The sequence below is a fragment of the Trachurus trachurus genome (assembly GCF_905171665.1).
Source record: "Trachurus trachurus genome assembly, chromosome: 7".
In the NCBI taxonomy this organism is placed as follows: Eukaryota; Metazoa; Chordata; class Actinopteri; order Carangiformes; family Carangidae; genus Trachurus; species Trachurus trachurus.
The window spans coordinates 11,578,086-11,605,833 of NC_139901.1; the positions used below are offsets into that span (position 1 = coordinate 11,578,086).

The window sequence follows — 27,748 nt, forward strand, 5'->3', positions numbered from 1 at the left end:
CCTGAGTTCAGAGACATACACACTCTCTCTTTCACACACACATGCACAAGTTGATTTCCAAATTTAGCCCCCCCCACACACACACACCTCCTGCCAAAAGTGTGAGCAGCACCACAGGGCGATGCAGCCACAGCTTGAGAATCAGGTGGAAACGCATTCATAAACACACCGAGGACACACTGGGATCCCGGTGAGCAACTCATTAACGACTTCCTCTGAGCTTCGCTTCTTTAATTGTAGCTGTGTCCCATTTGCATATACAGAGTCTTCACAGTGGGAAAAGCCTGACACATTGCCCCACAATACAATGCAATACAATACAGTGTGTTCTTTTGCCTGTTCTTTCCTCTGTCTTCCTCTGTATGTTTTTGTCTATTTTGGCCTGTGTTTCACTGATCATTTACCATAATCTGAGTTTGTAAAGTGATCTTGTTGTTCGTGTTATTGTAATTGATTGTGTTAAGTGTATTGAGACCATGTTGCACCATGGTGATTTTACACTTTAAATAAACTAAACTAAAAAACTGACTAATGCAAAGTGAAAATGACTTGGTTCAAGATATGTAAAACGCATTTTAAATTGATTTCTGAGCAGACTTTTTATTAAAGAAACAGAGGTGACTCTGAAGTAAACTGTCTTGGACACACACTGGATGATTTTAGCTGTGATTTGTCCGTTTAGTCAGCCATAGCTGGATCTGGAATTGGACACACTCTAGATAAGACGAGATGCCAGAGAAAAGGTCTTAAGAAAGCTGGACACACACACACACACACACACACACACACACACACACACACACACACACACACACACACACACACACACACACACACACACACACACACACACACACACACACACACACACACACACACACACACACACACACACACACATATGAGCCAACAGAGTTACTGATTAATGACAGACACTTTGTACTCGAGTTTGGAACGGACGCTGCCTGATGATATATCTTCACACACTCGCTCTGTTCTTTCTGTGTGTGTCTGTCTTTGACCCGTCATGTCTGTGTTGCGTTGGGAGCCACTTTCTCCCGTCCTTGTTCTCACATTATGTTCCTCTCAGGCCGTGACCTCCGAGTGCTGAGCTCTGTTGTGGTCTGTCACCACCTCTGGCTTTTTTTTATGTCTGATTATCTCAGCAGGACCCACCACCCACCTCTGAGACACAGTAGCACTTTTCATCACATCCAGAATTTCACAAGTGGGATGATTCATCCATGTTCACTATGCAGCTTTGTACTGTTACCTTGAACACAGAGGGGTTTTTTTTCCACTGGGCTTTAAAATCCAGAGTAAACACCTCATTGTGCGTATGTGTGTGTGTGTGTGTGTGTGTGTGTGTGTGTGTGTGCACCAGCCTTCATTTTCCTTTACATTTTATTGTGATGAGGTAGTTGCGTTTCACATGCCGTGGCTGGGGCCTTAATGACAGAGTGGGTGAGGAGGCCGCGCCCCAAACATTTTGGCTGTATTATACACCAGCCCACCGCACCAACAACCAATAACTACATCTTAGTGGGTGGTGGAGGGTGGGGCTCAGTGGAGCACAGCCCAGTGAACCATGCACACACACACACACACACACACACACACACACACACACACACACACACACACACACACACACACACACACACACACACACACACACACACACACACACACACACACACACACACACACAGAAACATCTGAATGAACTCGCAACAAGCAAATGACATAACCAGAGCTGACCGAAACATTTTGAAGTAATTTTTAGCTCCTCCATCTCGGTTAAAACAGTCGACATCTGGAATGAGTTTTAGCCTCCGAAGGGGGGAAATGAGCAGCATTATAGGTTTGTGGAGTAACGAGGGAGTTTGAAGGTTGTGCCTGTTTTATAGAGTCCACGGTTTAAAACCTAGGTGTCAGACAAAGGTGTTCCATGTCTCTGTTCTGGTGTTTGATAAAGACGCTGCGACACCAGGTGAATACAGATTCGTCCACCTGCGTACTGTACAACAGATCATTGGGATTTATTATTACACCGTTAACCAGTTACCTGTACGAGTCCCTGTAGCTCATTGTGTCGTGGCCCGAGTCCTCCTGGTCCTCCTCGTTCACCTTGAAGCAGACTCTCTTGATGCCGCCCTGCTCCACCTTGTCCTGGTCGCAGCCGTCCTCGCAGGGGGCCAGAGACGGCTGAGTGGGCTCGTAGACCGGGGGCTCCCCGCCTTCCCCCTGGAGCTGCGTGGGCTCCGTGATAGACGACAGGAGGCTGAAGAAAATGTGAGTTCAATTCCAAAAATGAGATATTTGCGTAGTATATTCTGTGTTGTACATTTCAGATGCATATGTATCTTTATGGATTCAAAGCATATTGGAAGAGTTAAGAAACAACTATTATTCCCATTATAATAATCTGCTGCTTAGAGCCCTTCACTATCAAACATGTACACTGTCACACCCCTTCCTCAGCACAGATGCACAATATGTGTGTCTTTCTCTTGATGCTATCCTGGCCTCACTCCCTGTTCCTGTACTGGGGCCGGGCCCGTAAATATTTTGGGCCTGAAGAATGTTCCTTTTGTAAATCCTCGGCTTTAAACGAAGCAAAGGGCAGACAGACAAAGGGAGGCTGACGAACAGCCTCAGGAGGCTGCTGTGGGGGAATAACGGCTCCCAGCTTTCAAACAGAGATCTCTAAATGTCACCGAAAATACTCAACTAACATACAAACACCAGCGGAATCACAATATTTGGCAACCGGTGGTGGATATGAGTAAACACTTGATGATTTGATGGATGACACTAAGCGATGGGACTGGCTGATGTGGAAGAGGCCAAAACAACACTTACACGTCGATCTGAGCAACATACTGCTTCATTTCCCTCACAGCAACGTCCAGGCGGCTGTACAAGTGAATGTAGGCGTCCTGCGTCTCTGTGTCTTCCTGTTTGAGCAGGAAGCTGAGCCCGCCCTCTCCGTGGATGCTCCGCCGACTGTCGTTCAAACTCTCGCCCCCGTCCACGGCCTCATCCCCGCCGCCGTCTGCCTCATCCCCCTCCAGGCCGGTACAGTTCCAGGAGGGCGCTCCCATGCTGGTCACACAGTGCTGAGTGTGGGACATGGGGTTGAGTTGTGCTGTGGAGAGGAGAGGAGAGGAGAGGAGAGGAGAGGAGAGGAGAGGAGAGGAGAGGAGAGGAGAGGAGAGGAGAGGAGAGGAGAGGAGAGGAGAGGAGAGGAGAGGGAGAGGAGAGGAGAGGAGAGGAGAGGAGAGGAGAGGAGAGGAGAGGAGAGGAGAGGAGAGGGAGAGGAGAGGAGAGGGAGAGGAGAGGAGAGGAGAGGAGAGGAGAGGAGAGGAGGATAAACAACAATGTTAACAGTGGCTGGATGAAAAAAGATTTCACTTATCTCCCCCAGATGTTCAAAGCCTGTGAAGTTACTCTCTTGTCTGTTTTCCATTTGGACTCCATGAAAAACAACTTCTTATGCAACTGACACACAGCGAGGGCAGGATGCAAACCTGTTTACTCGGGTTGGAAGCCAAACTAAGCTGCAATAACCTGACATCTCCCAACACTGCAGACAGATTCCTCCAATTCTTCCTATTAGTAAAAGAGCAAACACTAGAATTAACTCAAGAAGCTCTTATTTTGTTTCATGTAGCCCATTCCAGGCATTCCTTTAAAACACGTGGTTATTGCACTGCAGGAGGAAATATTTTCATCACCTCAGGTAATAAAGCTCGGTGTTGCTATGCATTCTCTTTCTGACTGCACAACTAAAGGCTGGAGAAAACATCATCATCTCCACAACCAGAGCTGAAAAGCACCAGAGCCGAACGTCTCGGTCTCACCAGTACGAGTCGACTGCCTGGCAGATGTCTGAGTGGCAGCTGGTGCTGAGAGGAAAGACGAGGACGAGGCATCCTGGAATAATGTGAGCAATGTTAAGTGTCTGCTGTCTGTCTAGACAGCTGTGCTGCATTCTCATCTGTGCAGAGCTGAGAGAGGAGGGACATCGGCAGCTCAGCCTCGGACTCTGTTCACATCAAGCTGCATCGGAAGTTACAGGCCCCTCCTGTCTATCCTCAAACCTCTGGATCCACTGAAACGTTCTGCTCTGTTTTAGGATGGCGATATGTACGGTGCCCATCACTGCCCCTTATACAAGAAGCTTGTTTGGTCCTTAGATCTGTTTATTTTTTAAGTTTTATAGAGAAATTACCATCTTATATTAAGTATCTCAGTCACATAATTGGCTACCACCCAATGTACCTACAGTAATAATAAGTCAAATGTTCAATTTGAGAAGAGTTCATTTAAATTTGATAGCCCAGACACATGGAACAAGCAAAAAAAAAAACATGTTTAGTAGTATTATAATTTAGTATTTTTTGTTTGTTATTGATACTGTAATGAGAATTATCTTTGGACTATTTGTTTATGAATTGTTTTCATCATGTTTTTAATGTACATTCAGGTCTCCCTTGAAAATGAGATTTCTATCTCAATGGCATTTGATGTTAAAACTCATAACCTCAATTTGTTTGTGTGTACATATTTGTTTTGATTTTTATCTTTATAATCCATTTATTCCACATATTCTCTATTGCTAGTTAAAGGAACAATTGTAACTGACCTCATTTCCATCCGGTGCTCAATAAAATATTCTGACTTTGTACTTATGCTTAAAGCAGTTTTAAAACATTTTTCTCGCTCTCAATTTCTCGCTCTCTCTTGTTTCTTTCCCCCTTTGACCCCCGGAGCAGCAGCAGCAGCAGCAGAGTGAACGTCACACATTCCTGCACCGCCTCCAGGCACCATCTTTGCTGACATTATTCATTCACTTTTCATGTCAATAACATGCGTGTGGCCTGGAGCTAATGGAGACTTAATGGCAAAGCACTCATCTGGGGAGGGGGAGGAGGATGCAGGGGGGGGGGTTGTACCTCTCTCAGTGTTGCATGATTTAAATGGTCATGGGGGGTAATTAGTCACAACGATCACTGAGCTGGTGTTAAGTGGGTTAAGCTGTATTATCATGAAGGGGATGGACCTCAGAGAAGCTTAGTGGATATGTGGCAGAGATCGTACTAATGTTCAAATCTTCTCGGATAGAAATGTGTGTGTGTGTGCGTGTGTGTGTGTGTGCCTCTACCTTGGTCAGGGTCCAGGCCAAACAGGGAGTTTTTGCGGCTGAAGCGGATGCTGAAGGTCCTGCCGGCAGAGGTCGTGCTCTTGGGGTAGGAGACCTGCATCAGGTTGACGTGGCAGTTGGTGGGAACGAAGTCCATGCAACCCAGTTGGTGAGGGCGAACGCCGGCCTGTCTGAAGGAGGGCCACACCTTGTTCCTCAACTCCAGGGCAAACTGGGAGGAAAAAAAAGAAGAAGAAAGAAGTGATGACTGACTGACAGCTCTTATATCTGTAGCGCTTGTTTTTAACAAGATCATATCTTAAAATTAAACATAGAGATACAACATGTAATGACAGAAAAATGAGGGTTAATAATGTAACGTAACTGTAGCTAGAGGGAGAGAGAGAGAGAGCGCGCACACTTGAGTCTTGAGTAATGGAAACTTAAGCCCGTGGACCAGAGTGTGTTTTTAATTTAATATTAGATTTATGCAGAATTTGCAGCATTTTACCATGCGGTCATATTTCATGAGTGGGTTATCATATGACTTAAAACCTAAATGTGAATATAGTGAAAAATGACTTTAATAACATGAAAGAGGCGTTCGATCCACTGAAAAGCTTTTCATAGTTTGTTCTAAAAGCTCAGCAGAGCATGTGAGGTGCTTAATGGGTCTGGAAAACAAGATCCAGTTAGAAATATACTGACAAGAAGAGAAATTATGTTTTTTTTTTTTTTGAATGATGATTTAAAATATCGGACTTATTTCCGCTACTAGCTAATAAAGATAATTTGTTTCTAATGAGTAGTATACATGTTTCTAGATACAGTTTGTGCTGCATGTTTGAGAGGAAGTTGAAGGGTGTTTTAGTACCTGCTGGTAGCTGCTGATCCGGCGTCGGATGCTCTCCAGCTTGGTGTCGCAGATTTGTCTGAACTCGTACTGAGGCATGGTAACCACTCGGTCGCTCTGGGAGATGAGCTGGCTGCAGTTACGAACAAAGACACTGTCATCACCAGAAAATGCCTCCAGGATCTGTAGAGACAAGAAACATGGGTAAGGATGGATCACTGCTGCAGTCAATCGCAGCACAAAAAAAAAAACATTCCAACAGCAACAGTATGAGGCAACTGTGTATTTCATGTAGCTAAACATTCAGCTTTCCAGTATTAACAACTGGAACCAGCAGCGATGCCAAAACCCCCTCCGCTGCTTTTAGGTCCTGTCATAATAACACAACTTTAAATAATATCAGTGACGCACAATCTGGTGAACAGTCAGGTCGGGATCTTCCATGACTCATGATTCATGATTACACAACAAGAACGACCTGAAGCTCCTGACCTCTGAGGTGCAGCCTCTCCTCAGTTGTGCTTGTTCATTAAAGCAGAAGTAAGTGATATATTTGTGTTAATATAAGTCTTAAATAGTTATATCTTCCGACAGCAATCACTTACATAGAGTGTTTGGACTGAAACACGGGTCTCTCAGTCCCTCTGCTCTGCTCTGAGCCGAAGAGAAAACATTTATCGTATCCTACAGTTTTTATCCAATGAGGAGAGAGAACGGCATGCAGGGCTGTGTGTGCAGCCAAGGGACGCCGTGAATGTGGTGACGTAGCGACGAGGACTGTTATGGTGCGTTCAAGGCAGCCCGTAACTCGTGTTTTTCCGACCTGTGAAGTCGTACCAGTTCGATCTGGTACGAGTTCACGGGTCAGAAGTTACGAGTGGCCGTTATAGTGACTTTCACCGGTAAAACAGGTCAGAAAAACACGAGTGGGTTGCCTGGAACGCTACAAAATCGTAAGTTGTGACTTGAAGCTGTAATTTACGTTTTCAAAAGCCTGCCATTAGCCAAAACGACCAGATCGCTTACTTCTGCTTTAAGACTCAGACGTATCCCAGCTGCAGTTACAGTTGCTACTTGAACCAAACTTCACCTCCCCCTCCTCCATATTCACCTTAGCAGTGAGGCTGAAGCAGCCTTTGGGCTCCACTATCTTCTCCAGCACGTGGCTCTTGACGCCGGCGGTGCTGACGTACTCGTAGACGACGCCGTGCTCCAGGTGGACGTTATCCACCGTCAGACTGACCAGAGGGAGCTCGTCGGAGAGGGAGAGCCTGCTCAGCCGGTGGTCTGTGGGTCAGAGGTTTCTCTTTAGTCAAGTTTCAGCATTTCACCTGTGGTGTTGATCTGTTTTGTCTGCATACGCTGATCTGATCGTCACTTCCGGCGGTGGAGACATCTGATCATTTATGAGGCAGGATTTAGACCTGATGAGACTGTTGTTTTGATCCGATTTTTTTTTCTATTCACCACAATTGCTGATCAGTTCAATTCAGTTCAGTTGTTTCAAAATAAAGTGTCAATTCATATGCACAACATTCATCTCATCGTCATTCAAGATGTATTTGACAACGGCATAAATCTCTTTAGTTGTGACATGTGTAGTCATGTAAAGGTGCACAGTGTACAGTACTGCACATACTCCATGTGAGCTGATCCGGCCAGCACTGTGAGAAAAGTGAATGTGACAAGATGACGTCCTCTAACTGTAGCGTGAGCCAACAGATTTTTTTTCAGTAAATTACCTCCTGCCGTAGCCAGGTTTTTTTTTTGTTGTTGTTCACTGACAGTGACCTAGGGTTCATCTGAAAATAGCAGTCGAGGTGGAACATCGTGTTTTAATGTCAGGATTTTAGCCCTGACAGATGTTTGTTTCTTGTTTCTCTAACCATCAAGTCTGCAATCAATCCGGACTAACACACAAAGCAGCTGCAGTTTAAACACAGGACAGTCCCAGCTAAATATTTGCAGTTATTATCAGCCTTACGTTTTGATTCAGCATTAAAACATTTGAGCAGTGAAAACCTGAATCACCACCATATAATAAGATTTATCTAAACTTTAAAAAAAAATGATATTTTCTAAATTGTTCTTATAATTATCATCTTCAGTGGAAAAAAATGAATGTCCATCGTCCTTTTTTTTTTTTTTACAGTCACACTACTTTTTGTTGCTTTGCAAAGTCACTAATAAAGAACAACAAGAAAGAATGTCTTAATCACAATTTTAACATCCTGCTTCATTCACTGAGAGCTTTACCTGAAGAGAACAAGATGTACTACAATTCATCTGCACTGCACATGTTGAGAGGATGTAACCTGTAACCTGGGGTCTCACCTGCTCCATTAGTGCCGTTCCCCTCCTGACGGTCGGAGCCATTCTCCACTGGATAAGGACTAAATGGACTCTCCTCCTTCTCACCTGCTCCTCTTTCCCTTTGAAACTCTTCCACATCTTCAAATGCTCGGTACACCCACTGACACTGTTGGGGGACAGATTAGAGCTCAGTCGTTATATCCAGTACGCTTTCAATATGTGATAAATCATTATTGGAAATTAAATGAGGAAGTGAGCAGAGGAGGAAGTGAGCACGAGTGAGCAGATGCACATTTAGCAATGTGGATGTAGATGCACTTTATACACATCATGTGGAGGAAATAATTTGAAGTGGTTATGCCCTGTGGACAGAGACACTGACTGCACCACCCTGAACTCAGCAGTGCAGTCAGCCACATCAACGACATCCTGGTAATTCATCCTGCTGTTAAATGAACCAACAAACATTTACTGGAATAAGTCCAAAAATAAGGCTGCTAAGCTTGAGCCTGTTCACTGGCTCTGAGCAAAAGGGGGATTTATCAGAAAAGCAGCCCAGGCTAAACAAAACAAAACAAATCACTGGGCTATATACAGTAAGGAGGACGTCCTACTCTGTCTGCAGCCTTGTGAAATACTGCCTGGAGACATGAACTGCTGCTGTAAGAATGTCAAAACAAACGTGACAGGAGTTTGGTATTTTTGACATAAGCCATGTTGCGTGGAGCGTAAACACTTGAATCCAGTCCGGAGTCAATTTGGAAATGCAAAACTAAATTTGTACTTTAATACAGAATAAGGCAAATGTTCGAAGAAACAGGACTTCTGTGGAAAAGGTTGAGTTCATTTGTTGCTTTGGGCTCCTCTTTCCCTCTGGGCAGATTGTATTCTGAGCAGAAAAAATGTCCAACTCTTTACTACATGTAGCCCGCAGCGACAGCGACAGCCAGTGATTTACAGTGGAGTTTACTGGGCCACCCAATGTTCAAGCCTAGAGCGGTGTTGAAAAGAAGAAGCTCTTGTTGTCGCTGCAGTTTTAATATGTTTTTCTTTTGCCTTTTCAAAGTTGCTGTTGCTGCAGCTAACTCCGGCTCCAGCTAATGCTAATTATGTTTTATGTAGCGTCTCAGAGCAGGAATGTCTCGGTCACCGGGGCTCTATGGGCTGTCAGCCTGTTGACTGTGACTTTAGTGAACTGTCCCACTTTGTTGAAAGGTTTGAATTAAATTAACTTCCACAGCTGCTACTGATGCTAATTGTTCTAGCTCCTGCCACAATGTAGTTAGTATCATATAAAAAAAAAGCAAATCAGGGAGAAGCCATTACAATACACACACAGAAATATTATATATGACATTTATGTTGCTATTTTTGTCACCTATGAAGGGATGTATTGTCACATGTACATGAAGGTATTAGTATGATGTGCAAAATCTACTTTTAATGAGTAAAATTGTTAATACTCAGTATAACTTATCTCATCTTATAACATATATCAAGTATCCATCGTGTAATTTCTATCTGTACAAATATCATGGAATGGAATGTATTTATGATATCTATTTGTATGTGTTTTTCTTGTAAATTTTAATCATGTTAACCAGATATCAAATTGCTACAATTTCTACTCGGGTTCTTTATATAATTCTCATTTTATGTTTTATTACATTAATTAGATTTATGTATAGGACTGAAAACCATCAATGGATAGATTGGGAGACACAAGTTGTCTTTTAGAATTAGAATAAGTTAATGCCCTGTTAACATTATAACTCTGATGCTCTGACGATGACTGTGTGTTAGTGTGTGTTTTCCTGTGTCCTCCTCACCATCTGTGGAGGCTCCTGGTGTGTTTGCTGTGCGGTGAAGTGCTCCAGAACCTCTTGGTACTCGCCATTGTTGACATTATTGCCGTTGACTTTCAGGACGACCTGTCCGGGCTGAAGCCCTGCCCCTGCGGCCTCCCAGCCTGCAAACGTGTCAAAACAGGATCAGAGGTCAGGGGTCACGGGGTGGTATAAATACAGTGACAAGTGTATACATTACACTGTGCTATTATGAAAACATGGAGTTCAAGTCAGAGAAATGGAGGAGTTAAAAAGTTTGTGAAATCAAAACAAATTCGTTTTTTTTTAAACATGGAATTTAAAAAAACTCAATTCCCAAATCTGGACATAACCTCTCCCCCTTTGTTCCTCCAGGAAAATAGGAAATTACTTGGCTCAATGCTGTAACACGTTGTCCCAAGCTAATGGCTTTACAGCCTGGATGTCCAATCAACACCTCCATCATCTTCCTCTCCTCTATCTAAAAATACCAGCGCTGGCATCACTTCCACCCAGGGTGCCAGCAATTACCTAACTCTGGGGCTACTTGACCCATGCATAGATAGCACACAGGGGGACTGATTTCAGAGGAGAAAAAAACAACAACTGGAGACTCTGAATTCAGATGGAAAAAACTGCTCCTCATACAGCAGCAGAGCCAGAAGTGATACAGGAGAAGGAGCGTAGAGAGGGAGCGGAAAGAGGAGAAATAAAGTCCCTCTGCCATAATAAAAAAAAGTAAAACCATGAGATCACATTCTTTGGCCAACCAGCAGCTCCTCTCCTCGTTGTTTTTATGTGTGTGTGTGTGTCCTCCCTTATTCCAGTCTGGTTTACACATTGGGAATTAACTCTCATCCAACTTGTCATAAATCTCTAAATTTTCTATTTAAAAGTCAGTTTGAGCAGCACAAACATCTGGTGTTAGGAGGCGAGAGGGAAGGATGAGGCAGAAGAAGAGCAAAATATGTATTTTTTATTTTCAGATGCCTAGTTGCGCTATGATCACAGAGCATTGTGTATGTCTGTGTGTTTTAAAAGTAGACTTTGATCTATTAGGGGTCTGAACCCTGACCGCCGGCTGCCTGGCTGACAGGTGGTCATAAAAAAACCTAATAGAGGCTCACTAAAAGCAGAATGTAACAGGTGGTCGGAGGCTCGTGTTACGTCATCTTTCCCTTGAATTTGCCTCAAATTATTTGTCTTCATGACACTGTAAACATTTCTCAAAGCTTTTAATGACACTGATGCTGCAATAACAAGGTCAAACTCTCACAAATCAATTCACAGATGATCCAGTGCAGGGTCTAAAACAAAATATATGCCTCTTATAACTGAATTTAAGACTAATTAATTTTATGAGACCTCCCTGGGAGCTCTGAACTGTTAAACCACTCAACAGATTACTTTCCATTACATATACATTTTACCTTAAAAACTCCATAGTAGACTAAACAATTTCATGATATATGTTTATATGAATGTTTATATAAACATGTTTAGACATAATTTAGTCTGGGTGATTACTTTTTTTCATAGTTTATTTGAATATCTTTATCATTGGTGTATGTAAAGGGTAACTCCACCAATGTTACACATTTTAACTTGTCTACAGGGCTTCAGGAGCAGCGCTGCATATGTGAAATAAAAATGTCTGAGAAGAACAAGTTTGAAAATTAGGAAAAAGCTGCAGGTGTTCAGTCAGAAACCAGTGATTTTATCAGACCATCCATCTCTGCGAGATTAGGAGCTACAAACACATCCAAGCATCTATTATGCTTGTTGTTCCCACGGGCAGTAGTAGTCATGAAATCGCTCTCTGTCTCCGACAAGGTTTTATTGTGGTGAGGGAACTGTCTGAAGGAGTCAGTGGGACCTGTCACTCACCTTTCCTGACAGCGTGGACGTGAGGGGGGGCGGAGCCACAGAGTCTGAAGGACAGGCTGTCTGGGTTGTCAGGGATCTTCACAATCCTGGAAGAAGGACGATCAATGAGACAAATGGATGTTATTGTGTGTGTGTGGTTGTGTGTGTTGGTGTGTTTCCCCTCACTCCTTGGCCTTGGTGGCGACCAGCAGCCGCAGGGAGCGTCGAATGCAGAAGGCCTGGCTGATCATGGTCTCCACCTCGGAGAAGGGCCTGAGGAACAGCAGGTCCTCGTTGATGGTGTAGATCTTCCTGCCAACCTGCAGACCGGCCATCTGGATGGACAGACGGACAGGAATGTTTATTTTTAGGTTGGACCCTCGTTCCGGCTTCGTCTGAAGCCCCGTTCACACAGAGAGACTCTCAGGTGTGGATGACATTCTGAACTGTGTCTCCGATAAAGTATAATTCAAGTTTTTATCTGATCTGTTGTGTTTTACTCTGAGGAACCAAAACCAAAATGAAAGAGAGTAAATCAGTGTGCACAGCTCAACCTGTTCAGTCTTGTCATTTATTTTCCTGCATACGAAGAAGATGCCTTTCACGGAGGGAGTGTATATCAAGATTTGGCTACTGGATGTGATTAAACTGCACGGTATTTACACCTGAGTCTCCTGCCTGGATTTGCACATGGTTACAGTGCTTTCAGTTTGCACAGTATTTTATTTACATTTCTCCCTCTCCCTCTTCCTAATGCGAGCCACATGTTTGTGTTTGAAACCAGTGCTGGTTTGACTTATCAGATCTTGCCTCTTTGCTTTAACTAAATGTAATCTGATCAGTCATGGCGCATGTAAGCATGTTGAAGAGACAAATATACTGTACATGCACGCAGATTACCAAACACGCTTAGATGTCAGCTTCTAAAAATCCTTTCAAATGACAGGCACACAGCACCGCGGCCCGCTGCCCGTCAGTAAAATGCAGTCATCTCGCACATCTTCGGTCACGTTGTGAGAATAATGCTGCCTCTGTATGTTCGCTGTGTGAGTCCAGTGTCCTGGGCACAGATCCGGTAGGGTGGCCTTGGCTGAGCCAGGCCCCAACTCTGGACAACGGCCCTGGGTGGATGTAGGAACGACTGGGAGGAGCCACAGCCATCTGAATGTGGAAGGATGTATGTATGTGTGTGTGTGTGTGTGTGTGTGTGTGTGTGTGTGTGTGTGTGTGTGTGTGTGTGTGTGTGTGTGTGTGTGTGTAGCTTTGGTGCCAGTCTGCACGTGACTCTCTAATAGTATCATATAGTGAAAGAGCCCTGTGTGTGTGTGTGAGCGAGTGTTTCTCGGCCCTTTTCAGAGCCCCATGGGAATCAGCTGAGCTTCATTCACTGTGCTGGCACACAGGCTGTGTCACAACTAGCAATCCTGTTATTGTGGTGAATCGGGGACATTGGGGGATGAATAACAGAGGGAGAGGAGGGAGAGAGAGAGGAATGGAGAAGAAGGTGCAGAAGGGAGGAAAAGAGCAAGGCTTTATTGTGGTGGAGGGAGGAGGAGAAAAGATTATCCAGTGAGAAAAAAAAATGCTATAAAGTAAAAAATAACAGAAAACGATGGCTAAACCTGAACCAGAGGAAATTATTTTCCATCTTTGAACCTGATTTCACAAACAACCAGAGCCTCGGCCTGAGGTTTCAGGTATGAAGATGGTGGACAAATTTGCCAGAGATGTGAATGAAAGGTGACACTGTCTGTGATTTGTCTCAGGGTGCAAAAACAAGAACAAAAGCCATTTTTACTGCCTGTTCCTGAAAACTATACATTATAATAATACGATTTAGTTGAGTATATAAAACAACAGACTGAATAATCTCATGTGTTTTTAATGTTTTGTCATAGCCTTTTCTCCAGTGTGTTATGTGGAGGTGATGTGAGTAAGCGTGTCTAATGGCTTCACAGCCAATCAAAAGCAAGTCCTTCCAGACTGACAGCAGCCGTCCAAACAGTAGACAGCCATTACCTACCGGAACTGATGCCCCAGGGCAGGAAAGAGATACAGAAAGCGTGTGTGTGTGTTGACCATTACCTCAGCGTGTGAGCCCCTGGTGACAGATTTCACCACAATGGCTTTGTTTTTCTCCTCTATCTCGAAGCCGTAGTCTTCCTCCTCTGGGTGAATCTAGCACAGAGAAAAAACATCTAATTACTGATGGCGACTGACTGTCAGGCTTCAATATCTCTCACTGCTTTCATATCATGAGTGAGCAAAGAGGCAAAAATTACAGTGACACGCACATTCTTATTTCCTGCTCTGCTGATTTTGTTCACACCCCAGAAATATCTTGTAATTAAATCTCATATCTAAATGATTACTGTATTTGCTGCAGTGTCTTTTATTTCCTCTGATAAATCACTGAAGTTTCATTTTACAAAAGGTGACACACAGGCTTCTCTCTCTGGGTGGTCTCACATCCCATACACAAAGTATCCATGCATTTTAAACCCTGCACATTTGCAATTTGTGATTTTCATCGCACATCAGGTGTCTCACATCCGACAATGCGTCTCATGTTGTATTCCCGCCGGCGGGGCGAGGCTTAGAGTTCGAGTTAAACGCTGTCGTCACCAAGCACATTAGCCGGCTCCCATTAGGTAAAAGCTAAAGGGGCCATCTTCCTGCTGCACGGCCCTGATAAGATGGAGATCTCTGCTGTTACATCAGAGGAGATGGCTGCGGTAAATAAAGAGTTCCTGCACTTCACTTTGGTAATAGCCATGAGGGATGATTAGTTTTGCTAATCAAGGAGAGAAGCATTCTCCACTTCTTGTGCAAAGTCAGATAGCGTGGCTTCTCCCCACTCTGACCTGGAAAAGGAGGACGCTACTGATGCTTCTAGGTTGAAGATTAATGGAATTAACCAAAGACTTTCTGTTTAAGCCTCAGGAAAACACAGCCTGCCAGCCCCCAAACAGTCAACACTGACCATATTTTATGTGCTAAATAAATATACGTTAATGAGGTTACGTTTAGTTACGAGTGTGTTACTTGCCATGTGACCTATTCAACAAAATATAGGGACATCCCATGATCATTCAAGTTGTGGGAGTCTTCATCAAGTGAGTAAACACTCTCCATCTGTTCTGTAGTGAATCTATCATCTTGAACACAATTTCTTCAAACATCAGAAAATAGCAAAAGATCTTTTTCAAGTTGAGATAATATTGTTTACACAGGGAGTAGTTTAGACTATGACCTTCTTCTTTAGAAGAACGTGTGTTGGCCAGAAATAGATACAGGCAGCTGCTTCATCCCATTAATTATTTAATTTATTTGATTTAGCTAAGGTTGAATTGTAAAAGTTAGTGAGTGAGTTTTCTCTCTTTATCTCAGTAATTAAGGAAATAAAATCAAATACACTGCTGTTTGTATCACTTTATGGAGTTGGTGTTGATTGTTGATGTGAGTGTTGCAGATTGCATTGGGTCTGTGCATATAACTACTGTTCTACATGTGTTGTGTTTCATAAAAAAAAACATTCCCAAACACTTAGGAACTTCAGGAATCTGTTAACAGATGTGTCGATCTTGGAGAGCTACAAATCACTTCACAGAAACTAATGTGATGCTCATTGTCTCACAAAAATGCTCCAACATGACCACTGTAATGCTTTTTAACTGGTGCAAATAGACACTTTTTTTTTTAAATCATAGGCAGTGCAGGGGTAGCAGTGCACATCCCTTTTGGTTTGTGTCCCTTCTCTCATCTTCACCCAGTTCTTCCAGCAGCTGTTCTCTCATGTCACGGGTTAAGATCGTTAAATGTCAACGAAATCACAGAGGTTAAAGAGGAGGAAAGAATGTAAACACACACGTAGGGAGAGAGAGCGTTTGTGAGGAGGACAAAACTGAGATATTGTTGTTTTCATTTTCTGTCTTTTTAGATAAGGGAACTGAGCAGCCTTTATAAAATAAAAATAATAAAATAAAAACTCCTGGGATCTAAGACAGGACAGGAAAGGTCACAAGTCCTGGGTGGCGAGCCATTTTAAATGTTTCATATAAAAAGAGAACATTCATTGAACAGGGAAAAAATCCAACCTGGACTCATTAGCAGGCATTTGGCTGTTTACTGTCTGTGTATAAACATGAAACGTTTCAGTGTTTCATCTTCAAATGAGGATGAATGTACAGAATATGTGACTACAACAATAATCCTCCTGTCAGCTCTCATAGTTCCCATTTTGAGAGGACGACACTCATTGAGATGCAAACAGATTTACTGTCCTTATTGTCATCAAAGCAGCCTCCACTCCTGTGAGAGGGAGGGAGGGAGCGAGGGAGGGAGCGAGGGAGGGAGGGAGGGGGCTGTTTCTGTGTGTATAGTGATGCTAATTACATCTACCAGTGGAGATACCACAGAAGAACACACACACAAACGTCTAAACAAACTGGAGGATATATTAGATGACAGTTAAAGAGCCACACCATACAATATTACCCCTATATCTTTACACACACACAGGCTTTGTTATTCTACACGTGTCTATATTTATCTGGATGAAAGACATGTTCATCTGAACTTTGAAAGAGCAGCTTTTTTTTCTCCTCTGAGTACGTCTATCGTCTATAGTGTCCATTTATCCAGTGTTTGCTCAAAAGGGAACAATAGACTCTGTAACCACACTATATACATATATATATAAATATATATGCATGTGTGTATGTGTGTGTGCTGTGGCTCACCACAAGAGACTTGGCCAAGATGTTTTCGATGAGTTTGAAGTCGTTGCGTTGGAGCTGCTTGCTCTTGGTGCTGGTTCCCTCTGTCTCTTCGTCTGCATAGAAGCGGAAGAACTGGGACTCGTCTTTGAATTCACTCTTTTCCAAAACTGAAGAAGAAAACACACACACACACACACACACACACACACACACACACACACACACACACACACACACACACACACACACACACACACACACACACACACACACACACACACACACACACACACACACACACACACACACACACACAGTTATTGCATAAAGTAATGAGGCAAATACCAGTCGGCCATATCTCAGTCTTTCCCGTTCAAAGCTGATTTGAATAAATATATTCAGCCTGGATTGCACCAATAAAGTTTAATTTACTCTCAGATTAGCTCTAATCACAGTTTAGTAAAATTAGTTTTTAAATTAACAACAGTTTCCTTTGTAAACCAGCAACTTGACAAAGGTTCATTATAAAACTCAACTGTGTTTAGTCTGTCTCAGTCTTCTTTGAGGAATTCGATGTTGCTTCATCACTAACACAGTAATTGTAAAAGCTAAACCTCTTCAACCAGGTTTAAGTCAACCCAAGATCACAGTGTACACTCGAGTTTAAATTTCAATTTCAACTTCGACCGTGACTCAGTCTGAAGTTAAACCTTGTTGGTGTAATCCAGTTACATGATCATACATGTTCAAACTGATTTCCCCTTTAATATCTTGACATTTGTGAGGCGGTGTGATATGACGGCACACGCACTGTTCGCAGGTCATTTGCAGCTTCAAAGGACCTGAGGAGATGTACATGTCGCCCGAGCAGAATCAAAAGAAGCTGCCGCCTAATGTGGGGACATCTTCGCACACACCACTAACGCTTAATTAGCTCATTAGCTAATGACGGAGCAGAAACATCTGGAGGCAGACCACATCTGGGGCGTAGCTAGCACAGGGCCAAGGCTCGGGGAGACTCTCCGGAGAACATAAGAAACTGTTGTGTTGTTGTGTTGTGTGTGTGTGTGTGTGTTTGTAAATCCCACTGTTGAGCTGAGCCTCCCTCTAACACATGGGGCACTTGAAACAGGTGAGCACTGCAGCACATTATAGATGCTCCTCTAGTCCCAGTGTTTCTGGAGCTTGAACCAAAACACACCACCACGACCTCACTGCACTGAAATCTAAATTACAGAGTGCGAGCGTTGATTCATCTCAACAACGGCTTCCTCGAGTGAAAGGTCCTTCATTGTGCTGCTTTCTTTGGATCACTGAATTACAGGACGTTGTGCCCTTTCACAATCATTTTGGGAGTTCTCATTTAAGTCAAGTTGGAGCTCAAGATCTGGATGCGGCTGGAACAGGTGCAGCAGGAGACAGGAGTAATGGCTGAGATGACAAGGCATGCACCACTGTGCTGTGAGCGCTTCAACAGCTGGCACTGACATCGCCTCGCCTCAGCGTTTTGATCTTCACATTTGGACTTCAGCCACGATGTGGGCGAGGGATTTTATTGTGTTGAGCAGAATTAAGAAAATATCCATCCTCTTTGTGCAACGGTGGAGTTGCCATTGGTGACGCGAAGCCTAGAGCTCACACACACATTCACAGACGTCACAGACCGCCAACCAGGGATATTGCCTAATCTTACAAGTGTGTATGCTTGTGTGTGTGTGTGTAGGTGTATGATTCTGTGAGGCCACTGTAAAATCAAGCCTTGCATAGGAAACTCAAGAGAGCCAAAGGTACCCAGCTGTTCAGAGATTTGGAGAGCATCTGGCAGCCTCAGATGAACAAAAGCTTTAACAAACTGATTTACACGCACTCACAGGCCACGCCCACTTCCACTGGCCTCATGCCAACTCAAACGCCACTTATTTCCTCTGAGTCATGGAGGCTGTGGTCATATAATGCCTTAACACCACCTATTCAATTGGAGGGTGTGCTTGCTCCGGAAACTCAGTCATGGACTGAATAACACACAGAGTTACACATACACACACACACACACATACATATACATACTCTCAACTAGAAGTTAAGAACAGCCAACGGTGAAGAAAACAGAGTTAAGACTCATTCAGCTCTGTTTACAGGAACAGGGAGGCAATGACAGGAGTTTTAACCAGAAATGTAAATTATGAAATATGACCCACTGGTGACAGTTTCCAGATAAATGTGAAGCAGATACATTCACCAAAATTTACTCTAAAGAGAATTATGGAAAGATATATCTTTATTTTGTTAATTAAGCATCAATTAATCTGTCAATATTGATTCCTCTTACGGTAGTTTACATACACTATTGTCCAATGGATAATGACTTTTAAATGACATTGTGGCTCTGAAGTAAATGTATTGCAGTGTCTGCTGCTGTGCCTGAAGGGCAAAATGCAACAGATGTTCAGGACAGACATGTGGATGAATGATGTAAGCAGGTATAAGGACAGACGAAAGGCCTTTTAACTGCCTTATCTGTTAACAGCGATCCTCCCACTGCTGAGGAGCCAGACAGGGGAGAGAAGAAGAGTTCAAGAGGAGCCAGGTGAGGAGCGACAGATGTGCTGACTAAGAGCTAAAAGAGAGAGAGTTGAGGAAGGGGTGAGGTGAGCAGACAGGAGGGGGGGGCAGAGAGGCTGTGACCCCCGGAGAAGGGCAAGAGAAGAGAGAGATAAAAAAGAACAGGTGACACTATCCCACAGATGGTGGTATAGGAAGGCGTGTGTGTGTGTGTGTACGTAAAGGAGTGACAATGTGTGTGTTTAAATGACAACAAAACAAGAAGTCTAAAGAAGATTTCAAACTTAAAAACAGATTTACCTGTGTGTCCAATCACAGAATATAAAATTATATATATGACCTCCAATTTAGATTCAAGTACATCAGGCTCCATCAACTGTTATTCAGTAACACTTTATAATAACTATACACTATTAAGTATTTAAACACAGTTACAGATGTTTAACTCTCCATTACTAAGCTAATCTATAATAAAACACATATTAACACCCTCACTAACCATTAGTGCATGTCTCCATCATTGCATGTATAATGTACTGTTTAATAGTGTGTAGTTATACAGTGTTACTCCAACACTAACTAGTTCTTACTTCACACATACAGTAAGTCGGTGTGTGGAGATGACTGATTCAGGTTCAGGCCTTAACCAGTGGTCATGGCTCAGTGCACTGACCCAGACGGCCATGTATAGCAAAGCCAAACGGCTCTGGTTAAGGTACACTGCTAATGCTGTTTACATTCAACATGCTGGGCTTGAGCCATGGCCGCTGCATTACAATGTGGTCGGTGAGGTTACAGAGACTTGGCTAGGCCGGGGATGCTAATTTACGATGCCCCCTTTTCAAACCTGATGATGACAATGTGACAGAGAAGAGATTGATGTTAAGTTTTTGTGTTGCGAGAGAGAGAGAGAGAGACACTGCAGTGCAAATGAGGGACAAGATAAACAGCAAAGAAAAGAGGGTAAAGGGGAAAAGGAGGAGAATTAACAAAACAAGAGCATTAATGAAATCTAAACTGCAGGTTCAAGGAGACAATGTGCAATGTGTGTTTTTTTTAATGGGAGCTGAGTAACAGCGTCATCAAAGTAGAAACCCTCAGCTCAAGACTGTGTGTGTTTATCCATCCTCCATATGTGTGCATGTGTGTGAGGGAGAAATTAACTGACCGTGGTGCATGAAGCCGCTGTTGCAGAGCCCCACGCCCAGCGTCACGGCGTCCTCTCGGGTCGAGCAGTCTCCCTGGGAAACCAAATGAAACCGATGATGACGCACACAGTCGGTCAGTTACAAAGCCTGTTAACACCTTCTCATACACAGCAGACTGCAGCGCTGCTCCCCTGAGTGTGAGGATGGTGATTATTGAGGCAGCATGTGTCAGTAAATATGTGTTGAATAAAGACAAGGAGAGATTAGGAGGCTGATTATACAGGTCTGAATCTACCTGAGTAAATGTCACTGTTAACAGATGGACTGAAAGCTCCATCAAGGGGCTGAAAATATGACAATGCTCATTCATCTTTGTGATAAGGCACATTGCATCTTTGAAAGAAGGAAAAGTAAAATTTCAAAATTCAAATAATGTAATAAATTATAACATAAAAGTACATACAGTATTTTACACTTTTCATGTGTTTGGTTTAGAGTGCTGATCCATAAGAGAGGAGGCTCTGAGCCTCTCTTCTGATTGGCTGATTGTTTTTGAGAGTGACTTTGTCAAGATATTGCAGATTTTAGGTTGAGCACTCAGAAAAAGCTAATTCTTCAATGCTGTATGTTGGGTCCAGGCGGGCGGGACTTGGTGACTGCTTTGTTGTGACATAACAGAGTTACAGAGGTCCTGTCACTCATTCTTCTGAATATGGGCTATGCACTTTTCTCTGTGGACTGACGTTTTGATACTTTCAGAGTATTAATCTAGAACCTCAAACTGATTTATAATCAATGAAGCCATGAAATCTCATTTTACAGAACATGAGACCTTTAACAGGTCATAGTACCATCACCACTTTTGCTGCTGGTTTCAAAACAGAAACACTCTCTCTCTCCAGAACTGTCGAAAATTGTGAAAATAGGTTTCTACATTTCAACATTCACTGTTATTTTTGGAGAAAACTCAAAATGTAGTTGCAACAGGCCTTGGCTGTTCTCTTAGAAATTACTGACTGGTGACAAAAGATGCTAAAGACCCAAAGCACTGTTTCCTGAAATGCTGATGCTGAGTAAGTGCTCAAACAATCAAAGAACAATCCCACAAGAAGGACACTATGAAAGACACATATTCACAGTAATGATGGTTAATAAGATTTGATGCACACTTTGTGCCTTTTGCAGTATTTTGTGCTGTGTGGCTTAAATTGCAATTGACACTGATTTTACCTGGGAGAGCAGCCAGTCCACCAGTTTGCTGGCAGGCACCACAGATTTAAAGGTTTTCAGGTGGTGGTCTCTGTCCCTACAAGAGTGGGGAAAAAAAGAGCAAAACAGGTTTAACAAAAATGTACTTTGACGTGAAGTTGCAACATTGCACCAGAATTAAAAACAGACAGTCAGCAGCTTTGTATGTAGATGTACAGATAACAAAACCTCTTTGTGACACCCAACATGATCTGCTTTGCCACATTTCTTGTGTAACACACAGGGAAGACAGTAAACAGCATATGTCCTGATTCTGAAGTTGTAGGTAAAATAACAGCTCTCCACATTCACTGTTTTTCACTTTTTAAATTCTGCACCTTTGAACTTTTGGTAAGATTACACACAAATGTGCACGGTGCATGCTTCTGTTCGACATGTAAACATGTGAAACAGGAAAGAGGATGTGCGGTTGGCTCTGTGACTCAGTGGGTGTATCACATCCGACAAAAAATGAACATTATATTCTATTTGCTTTAACATCTCGACACTGTGAGTAAGTCTGAACCGCCCGTACTGTAAACGAACAAAAGCCAAACACAACACACACACACTGTGCAGATGTGGTCAAGCTGTGCACTGACCTTCAAGCAACATGAAGAGTGAGTGACTTCCAGACATCGTTTGTAGATCAGTCGTTTTATTTATCACCAACAACATCATCCTTCACACAATAATAAATCTCAGGCATTATCAAGATTGATGGATTTGGTTTTTATCTATTGTTGTGACTCTTATTCGCTGCTCTTTAATGTTATGAAACCGGGGCCACTTTGTCACTCAGCAGACTTTAATAAAACCATGGCACAGTTTATTATTATTTACGATTCATAAAATGCAGCACATCCATCACTCAAACATTATAATTAATGGTTGCTACTTACAATGCCAATTTAGTGATGGATTATTAAAGAAAAGCCAGGCTGTATTACATAATAACTGGCTGGCAGACAGAGGGATTGCCTTTGTATGTTAATAGGATTTGTCCCCAGACCAAAAAGCTCTTTGTTTGCACCGACAGAAATTCCGGCCACTTCAATCAGCGGGTGAGTGATGGAGGGACAGATAGAGATATGGAGGGGGGAGAGTATGAAGGGAGGGGCTGCGCTTGACAGAGAGAGAGAGTGTGAGAGAGAGAGAGTGTGTGTGTAAGTGTGTATGTGTATGTCAGAGGTACACGATGTGTGTTTCCTGTGCCACACTGCATGTTCCTTCCGATGGAAAACTTTTTTTGTGAAGTGAAATCTTTCTTCCACTTCTGTAAACTAAGATTTAGCCTCAGAGTGTAGATTAGTTTTAGTTAAGATTAAGCTAATTTGAATTACACCAACAATATTTAGCTTTTTAAAGCAGATTAAATCATGGTGTTTGAATAGAAATTCAATTTTAGAGATTAAATTTAAACCTCTCTCTAGTTTTTACTTTAAACCAAGATTAAATTTAATTCTGCTGCAACAAAACTTTGAACTCCAATTTAAACTTTGAGTTTAAACCAGTCTTAGACTGTGCAATATTTATCAATCATGCAATTTCAAGGGAATCCACACCATCTCTTTATGTATTGAATGCATCACATTTATTCTTACATGTTTATAAAATATATTATCCATTCTTTTGTGGGTTGTTTTTATTCTGTTTTCAGATGCTCACAATTTTGTTCTGCTGAGGATCTTTAGGTGCAAAATGTAAATGACAATTAAGATGACCAAACTGAAATATAGTAAAGAGTTAACTTTAAACTGCCAGCTGAGGAGGTTTTACTTTTACAACAGCTGCATCTTTTAGATGAATTGACCAATACTCAGATCCATAAAAAAAAATGAAATTTAAAAATTTTAAAAATGAGACAAACTCAATTTGCTGATTTTGATGATGAATTTTTCTCCAGATGTCCAGAGCAGCTGCTCCACCGATGCTCCAACAACACAACTACTGTTAAGGTAGAAATGTTTTAGCTACAGTAGCTATCAACAGTGAGATGTTTTGTTTCGGTAAAGCAGCCATACACCACTCAGTCGTGTGCACGGGGGGGTGGCCCAATTGTTGAAAAACACGTGCTAAAGTGCCCTCTTGGGAGCCAAAATGTGTGCTAAAGTGCCCTCTTCAGTGGCGAGGACGCACTGTAACTGCCCTTTTTTTTTACTTTTCGCCCCTGCCCTTCAAAATGTCTGTGCTCTTTTATACTTAGCTAACAAGTATTCAACTAACCCACTATATTTCAAATTCTCACAATGAGTGACTCTTATTGAGCTTCCTTAGAAAAACCTCCACCTATAAAACCCTGTCATCTTCCAGCTGAAGTGGATCTTAAACACACGAACCCACAGAAGCTCAGAGACGTCCAGGTGTCCGAGTCGGACAGGAACGAGGTTTGAGGGTCGTCATGAGTGGCAGAGATGCTGTTTGTTCAGGTTTTACAGAGAGGGTGACGTGGGCCGAATGTGAGCCCTTCATGAATATGCAATCATGCACCTGTAGGCCAGGCAAATTAACATAGAGAGGGGGGAGACGGAGGAGGGCGGGGGGGAGAGGAGAGGGAGGAGTGAAGGGCAGGTACTTACTTGATAACTGGCATGTGGAGGCAGTGGAGGCGGCAGTACAGCCTGACGCCCTAGAAGAGAGGAAACACTGAGCCGCTGAGTCATCGAGCGAACACACCTTAACTAAACAAGTACAAGCAGAGATTTAACCGCTGAGTAAAAGAGCTCCCCCGCAGCTACGATTTCAGGACAAGAACTTCAAAACCACTGTTTCTTACCGATGCCAACATAACCACCGCAAATCATTTCTAACCTTTATGTCATTGTTTTGGAATCAAGCTTCTGATTTGAGTTTTATCTTCTGAGATGAGTTTGGTGCCTCCAGGAAGAGAGATCTGAATATTTGCATCAACTGTTACATTGACTTACATGTTGAATGAATGCATCAGGTTGACAAACTCTCTCTCTCTCTAAGTAACTAATGAATCTGGTGACAATTAGAGCAGCTGCAGTTGGACCAAATCTTTTTCTTAAGTTAAATATTAAGTTTTTTGAATACTGTAGAGTAATACCTGCTGTTAATTTCTTATTCAATAACTGATCACAATATATATATATATATAAAACATAAACTGTATATAAACAGTATATGACGCACATGTTGCCCCCCCCCCCCCCCCCCCCGTTATTGTTTACATCATCCCCAGACACAGAATTACAGTTACCTTGGACATGATGTCCTCCATCTCGCTGCGGGCCTTGTAGGTGCCGTCGTCATAGCGGAAGCGGTACAACACCTGCTCGTTCTTGAACTGGTGCTTGTCCGACACTGAAATATCAACCAGAGGAAGAGAGCGTCACTCGGCTGCGCTACGGTTTGAGTAACAGCTGATTCACGATTAATAACCCAACAACCGTCAGTGAGCTTTGTTTTCATGTCTCTCACTGACAAGCTGAGTCTGGGTCAGTAAAGTTGAGAAAGGCCCATGGTTCAAGGTTTCTGAATAGGCACACGCAAAAGTAATTACACAACGTTTATTGTCAGAGTTGAATCACACTTGTATCTGAGGAAATTTTGCAAAGTGAGGCAAGGCTTAGGCTGCTGTTCACTTTCCATGCAAACACAATTTCCATATTGTTCGGGGTATAGTGGAGCTTTAGGTTTTTAATGCATGCTGCCAACTGTTTAATGCATTAAATGTGCTGAGGGTACTGGAGCTAAAGAGGCGTGAGGCAAATGTTTGGGGGAAATAGTGCAGTTGTAAATTCATGTTTGTGTTGGGAAAACCATGACATTCAAATACTTCACATAGCAGACAGCTGCCAATTCTCATAAACAGTCCCTCGAGCAGCTTAATAAACCCCTGAAACATTCAAAATAAAAAAAAGTTCTCACTGGTGATCAATCCGACACAGAAAATGGAAAGTGACTAATACATACACAAACACATGCCTGTTGGAGGAGCTGACAGTGAGATCTGCCAAACAGAGGCAGTTTTGGTTCCACCACAACAAGTTGGCATGAGCTCAAACAAGCTGCTGGTTGTCTCAGTCTAGACTTAAAATGCCCTCATAAAAGCCAAAAGAATGCACCACAGAATCAACCATTGTAAATTGTCAAACGTGGAATTTAAAGTACCCGTGAGAGAAAGATGAATTATTACAGGGGTGAGAGAGAGATGTCAGAACTATAAACAGTCAAATGGGAACTGCTGTGTTTTTAAGAGGTGCTTAGATAAAGTTTGCATTTGTGCTATAAACTGCATGTGACTGACTCCCTCCTGCTCTGCACACCCCAGCAGTGGTAGATGGACAGCTTTAATTTGCCTCTGTCACATCACCTCTCTGCGTCTGTCTGCTGATATCTACACTTTGCCTGCAGGGAACGAGCCTCTCCACTTCGACCGCAAAGAAAGCCTCGCCGCTCCCCCACAGAGACCTGCGTGTCATCACTGTATCTCTCTCGGGGGGGGCTGCGGTGCTGATGTGAGGGAGGATTTCAGATTTTCTACAGGTATTAAGGAGCATGAACGTCAGGTCTCAGCAAATTTCCCTGCGAGGGCGGTGGTGGGTATAAATCGTGACAGAGGTTTGCTCTTGCCATGTGCGTACATGTATATCTGTCTGTGTATGAGTGTGTGCGTAACATCAGACAATGACTATGGATCGTGTTTGTTTCTGCCATAAACTGTGAGCTGGATGAGGGATGGAAGGAGAATGTGAATCAGAAAAGAGGAGAGTTGGCAAAGGACAAATCGAGGAAGAAAGGATGAGAAGTTAAAACACGTAGAGCATCAAAATGAAAATTGAGGAGGAACAGAAGACGACACAGATGTAAGAAGAGAGGAGAGCTGAGGGATTTTTGTTTTGTCTCACCGTGGTGTATGATGCCGTTCTCCAGTAAGGCCTGTCCCAGGTTGACGCCCTCGTCAGGTTTGCTGATCTCTCCGCTCTCTATCAGCCACGACACAAACTCACTGAGGACACAGGACAAAGATGTTTGTGATGAGCCCACGTTTCTTGAACTGATAAGTGATAACCTCCTCACTGTTTTGGTTTTCAAACTGTCTCCATCATTGGCACTGGACTGGTTCTCATGCGGTGGAATCCCACATCAGTCACCTGGCAGACATGAAGTGAGGGTGCCACCATGCCACTGTGTGTTTTTGTGTTTTGTTGTTGTTGTTGATAAAGTTGGCATTTCTGAAAATAGACCTGTTTTCTTTTGAATTTCTCGTTCAAGGCTCAATTTGTTGAATGACCTTAGAGCATAACAGATACACAGAGAAAACTGACTCACACACACTTTGAACATTAAAAAATAAAACTCTGTGCCAATCAAATCATTTGTCCTTGCATCAACAATCTACAACAGGAAAATGTGGAATCACTTATACTGTATGTCAAGCTTTTTTAAATTGCGGGTCAGATTAGGGAAGTAGGGATGTTTACTAACCAGACTAAATCAAAAACAAGCAACAAGGGTAGAAAATAATACTAAAATGGAACTTTTTTTTTATATATAAAAACCTAAATCTTACAACCTTTACGGAAATATTTTGCTGTTTCTAAACGCAATTTCAATGCACTGCTCAAGTGGCAGCCCCTCTAAAACTACACTATATCTGCAATTGTTAAGTTCCGTTATTATGGATTATATAGGTACATGCACCACCATTGAGGAAATACAAGGTTCAGGTAGTTCCTTTATTGCTGCAGTAACGTTTGAACTACAGTATTAAGTCTATATGTTTGCATAACATAAACTACATCAGTGCAGAGTTTAACTGTTTCCATTTTAAGGTTGGATTGTTCAGGGTTGTCAAAACCAAAGCTAGAGAACAACAGACTGTGGTTATTGTTGGATAACACGTATGCTAACACGAATACTAATGGTATGTTGTTTTCACCACAGCATTAGCTATTGTTTGTTCTCTTGTGCTGGGTTTCACTGATGCAGGCGATGCATATACTGTAGTGATCACTATATGTAAACAGTATGTACGCACTGCAATAAGAGCCTGTTGCTTTCACATGTGACACAGCCAGTGAAATGTATCTGCT

At 42.7% G+C, this 27,748-nt stretch overlaps 1 protein-coding gene across 1 annotated transcript in view; it reads right to left on the reverse strand.

Annotated features, from left to right (window-relative positions):
• The window catches only part of prex1 (phosphatidylinositol-3,4,5-trisphosphate-dependent Rac exchange factor 1), an 86,407-nt gene that overhangs the window by 13,711 nt on the left and 44,948 nt on the right, over nucleotides 1–27,748 (reverse strand). Inside the window, exons 11-26 of the mRNA XM_083975809.1 lie at nucleotides 26,561–26,661; nucleotides 24,910–25,013; nucleotides 24,266–24,315; nucleotides 21,669–21,744; nucleotides 20,459–20,531; nucleotides 16,750–16,895; nucleotides 14,093–14,185; nucleotides 12,194–12,342; nucleotides 12,029–12,114; nucleotides 10,145–10,284; nucleotides 8,337–8,481; nucleotides 7,114–7,289; nucleotides 6,024–6,185; nucleotides 5,171–5,381; nucleotides 2,866–3,151; nucleotides 2,069–2,284 (exon numbers count right to left, since the gene is read on the reverse strand). Coding sequence (XP_083831935.1) covers nucleotides 2,069–2,284; nucleotides 2,866–3,151; nucleotides 5,171–5,381; nucleotides 6,024–6,185; nucleotides 7,114–7,289; nucleotides 8,337–8,481; nucleotides 10,145–10,284; nucleotides 12,029–12,114; nucleotides 12,194–12,342; nucleotides 14,093–14,185; nucleotides 16,750–16,895; nucleotides 20,459–20,531; nucleotides 21,669–21,744; nucleotides 24,266–24,315; nucleotides 24,910–25,013; nucleotides 26,561–26,661 — 2,214 coding nt within the window. The remainder of the gene's footprint in view (nucleotides 1–2,068; nucleotides 2,285–2,865; nucleotides 3,152–5,170; nucleotides 5,382–6,023; nucleotides 6,186–7,113; nucleotides 7,290–8,336; nucleotides 8,482–10,144; nucleotides 10,285–12,028; nucleotides 12,115–12,193; nucleotides 12,343–14,092; nucleotides 14,186–16,749; nucleotides 16,896–20,458; nucleotides 20,532–21,668; nucleotides 21,745–24,265; nucleotides 24,316–24,909; nucleotides 25,014–26,560; nucleotides 26,662–27,748) is intronic.